Source organism: Rutidosis leptorrhynchoides, chromosome 1, assembly GCF_046630445.1.
Source record: "Rutidosis leptorrhynchoides isolate AG116_Rl617_1_P2 chromosome 1, CSIRO_AGI_Rlap_v1, whole genome shotgun sequence".
In the NCBI taxonomy this organism is placed as follows: domain Eukaryota; kingdom Viridiplantae; phylum Streptophyta; class Magnoliopsida; order Asterales; family Asteraceae; genus Rutidosis; species Rutidosis leptorrhynchoides.
The window spans coordinates 13093924-13098185 of NC_092333.1; the positions used below are offsets into that span (position 1 = coordinate 13093924).

The 4262-nt window shown below is 38.8% G+C and overlaps 1 protein-coding gene across 1 annotated transcript; it reads left to right on the forward strand.

Annotated features, from left to right (window-relative positions):
• Positions 1–510: 510 nt before the first annotated feature.
• LOC139840532 (putative F-box protein At1g67623) lies at positions 511–1077 on the forward strand. Its single transcript, XM_071830820.1, has one exon. The coding sequence runs from the start codon at positions 511–513 to the stop codon at positions 1075–1077; it is 567 nt and encodes a 188-aa protein (XP_071686921.1).
• The last annotated feature ends 3185 nt before the right edge of the window (positions 1078–4262 follow it).

A 4262-nucleotide genomic window follows, 5' to 3' on the forward strand; every position in this document is an offset into this window, starting at 1 on the left:
ATCCGATCCCAGGCCTGATGGACCATTAGTTATCAGGAATAACCCTGACCATTCATACCGTAAACATCCGTATCATTTAAACTTTAATTATTGACCTGGAACATCTCAGAGACTAGGTCCTTCTGAAAAGGGTATGAAAATGACTGCTCGTATTAGGACTGGGGGATTTATCCCTAGGAAATTAGCAAAACTAACTGAGTCCGAGGAAGAAGAAGCAAATAAGTCTGAATAAGGAGTTGCAGTCATTTACTCTTACCATGCATTGTAATATATGTATTATAACGTGCTTGTACTTTTATGCTATATGTGAAAATTGCTTGTTATGCCTTGTTATTTACCATCATCTTCTTCTATAGATCTAAGTATAATTTTCGTCTCTTTTATAGTATAAAACGAAATATGAAAATGGATGTTAGGGTTAGACAACCGCATATTTTAGAAGATCTGCCGCAGGAAATGCTTGATGAAATCTTGTCTAGAGTTGGTCAGGATTCATCGGCTCAATTGTTTATGGCGAAATTAGTTTGCAAGGCATTTGATAAGCATTCCGAACATGCCTTGGTTTATAAAAGGCTTTCCTTTGATAGGTGGTGTATCTCACCTTGGGGAAACCGTAAGTTGGCCCGTATTTTCTTTATGGCTATACATTATGGAAACCCTAATGCGATTTTTCGCCATGGTTTGCGAACTTATTTTGATTCTATATATCCCGGTATAGGACTTCATTATTTAGAAAAAGCTGCAAATATGCAACTAAAAGAAGCATGTTATGTATTTGGGTTGGTTATGATTGCCTCTCGCCAAACAGAGGAAAAAGACATGGGATTACAAATCCTTAATCAAACATTTTCGCTGGTATCGGATTTGGTGGTTGAGGTGAGAACCAAGGTTCTTGATTTATTACGACGCTGTTGGGTATTGCGTAACTGCCATCCTTTTGACGACGCCGCAACGTGCTACACTAATAAGGGCCACAAAGGTTATTTTCCACTTGACCTAGGGTGGGAAATTGTATTGGTAAAACCAGAGTGCGTGTGTTGTTTTTGGTCCTATGAGTTGCGTGTTTTTACTGAATGAATTGAGTCTATCTAGATTCGTCTCAACAGCTACCATTACTTCACACCTTGTATAAAAGTTATCATGTGCTATGTTGTATGTAATATAGCGGTATTGTATGATTGTAAGATATTGTACCAGAAGTTTAAGCGTGAAGTATTGATGAATTAAGTTTTTCATGGTAGAATATTATCTTAATAGTAGTAGTTAATTTTTGTACTAGCTATTAAGTATGAAATTTAACGGGTAGGTACTACCCGAATTACAATTATAAAACGCTAATATGAAGAAAAAGCTTTTATAATAAGTTCATATTATGCTACAAAATACTATTGACTACTCCTAATATTCTATATGATTAACTTAACTCTTTTGGCTATTTTCGAAGGAAATGGCACCGACTACTCGACAGAACTTGAATATGAGCGAGGAAGAATTCCGTAATTTTCTCGCAACAAACATAGCCGCAGTGTAGGCTGCTCTGCACAACAATCACTCGGGGTCTAGCAGTGGAACTAACTCCACATGAAACCATGTAGGATGCTCCTACAACGCTTTCAGTGCCTGTAAACCTCTGGAGTTCGATGGAACTGAAGGACCAGTCGGACTGAAACGGTGGACAGAGAAGGTCGAATCTGTGTTTACTATAAGCAAATGTGCTGAAGAAGATAGGGTGAAGTACGCCACGCATACTTTCACAGGTACTGCGTTAACTTGGTGGAACACCTATCTCGAACACGTGGGACAAGATACTGTTTACGCACTATCATGGTCAGCATTCAAACACATGTTGAATGAGCAGTACTGTCCCAGGAATGAATTTGATAAGCTCAAGATAGAGCTTAGAGAATTACAAACTCAGGGGTACGATATCACCTCATATGAGCGATGATTCACAGAGTTATCTCTGTTGTGCCCAGTAGTGTTTTAAGACGAAGAAGAACAGATTGACGCATATGTGAAGGGGATGCCGGTAAGGATTCAGGAGAATGTAAGTGCATCCGCACCTACCTCAATGCAGAAGGTAAGTCGAATGGCTCACAAACTCATGGGCCAGATTGAAGGAAGAAATAAGGAATTGGCGACCGGGGAGGCCAAAATAAAAGAAGGTAAGAGGAAGTGGGAAGATAACGGTGACAAAGGTCACCAATACAACAACAACAATCACAACAACAATCGCAACATTAACCACAACCACAATCGCAACAACAACAATCGTAATCCCAACAACAACAATAACCGCAACAACAATAATCCCAATAACAACAATGACAACAAGAGGCAGAAAATTCCATGCAAAAGGTGTGAAGGATACCACCCGAATAAGTTCTGTGTGGTAGTATGTACCAATTGTAACAAAAATGGTCATAGTGTAACGAATAGTGACGTCTATGGATCGACGGCCAATAAAAATAACAGAACAAATAATTCTATTATTTGTTACGGATGCGAAAATCCGGGCCATTTCAGCAGAGCATGCCCAAACCAAGGGAATAATAATGGGCAAGGCCGTGGAAGAGTCTTCAACATTAATGCGGCGGAAGCGCAGGAAGACCCGGAGCTTATTACGAGTACGTTTCTTATTGATGAAAAACATGCTTATGTTTAATGTGATTCGGGTGCGGATAGAAGCTATATGAGTAGAGATTTTTGTGCCAAATTAAGTTGTCCTTTAACGCCATTGGATAATAAGTTTTTACTCGAATTAGCAAACGGTGAATTAATTAAAGTCGATAAAATATGCCGGAACCGAAAAATTAAACTGGTTGACAAAATATTTAAAATTAACTTGATACCAGTAGAGTTAGGGAGTTTTGATGTGATAATTGGCATGGACTGGTTGAAAAAGGAGAGAGCAGAGATCGTTTGTTGCAAGAATGCGATTCACATTATGCGCGAAAAGGGAAAACCCTTAATGGTGTACGGAGAAAAGAGCAACGCGAAGTTAAATCTTATTAGTAAATTGAAGGCGCAAAAGTTAATAAGAAAAGGTTACTATGTTGTTCTAGCACACGTCGAGAAAGTCAAACCCGAAGAAAAGAACATCCATGATGTTTCCGTCGCAAAAGAATTTCCCGATGTATTTTCGAAAGAATTAACGGGACTATGTCCACACCGATCCGTTGAATTTTAAATAGATATTGTACCAGGAGCTGCACCGATAGCTCGTGCTCCTTACAGACTTGCACCCAGCGCAATGAAGGAATTACAAAGTCAATTACAAGAACTTTTGGAGCGTGGTTTCATTCGACCAAGCACATCACCATGCGGAGCTCCGGTGTTGTTTGTCAAGAAGAAGGATGGTACGTTCAGATTGTGTATTGACTAATGAGAGTTGAACAAGCTTACCATTAAGAACCGTTATCCACTACCTAGAATCGACGATTTATTTGACCAACTGCAAGGTTCGTCGGTTTATTCGAAGATTGATTTACGTTCCGGTTATCATCAAATGCGGGTGAAGGAGGATGATATTCCAAAGACTGCTTTCAGAATGCGTTACGGTCATTATGAGTTTATGGTTATGCTATTTGGATTGACTAACGCACCAGCTGTGTTTATAGACCTCATGAACCGAGTGTGTGCGCTATATCTAGACAAATTTGTCATTGTTTTCATTGATGACATACTTATTTACTCTAAGAATGACCAAGAGCACAGAGAACATTTGAGAATGGTGCTAGAATTATTGAGGAAAGAAGAACTGTACGCTAGGTTTACTAAGTGTGCATTTTTGTTGAAAGAAGCTCAATTCCTCAGTCACATAGTGAGCAAAGAAGGTATTCAGGTTGATCCGGCAAAGATTAAAACCGTTGAAAAATGAAAAACCCCGAAAACTCCGACGCACATATGCCAATTTTTAGGATTGGCTTGTTACTACAGAAGATTCATCCAAAATTTTCCAAAGTAGCAAAACCCTTGACTGCATTAACGCATAAAGGGAAGAAATTTGAATGGAAGGATGAGCAAGAGAAAGCGTTTCAATTTTTGAAGAAAAAGTTAACTACGACATCTATATTGTCATTGCCTGAAGGGAATGATGATTTTGTGATTTATTGTGACGCTTCAAAGCAAGGTCTAGGTTGTGTATTAATGCAATGAACGAAGGTAATTGCTTATGCATCTAGACAATTGAAGATTCACGAGCAGAACTACACGACTTACGATTTGAAATTGGGTGTTGTTGTTTTTGCATTAAAAATGTG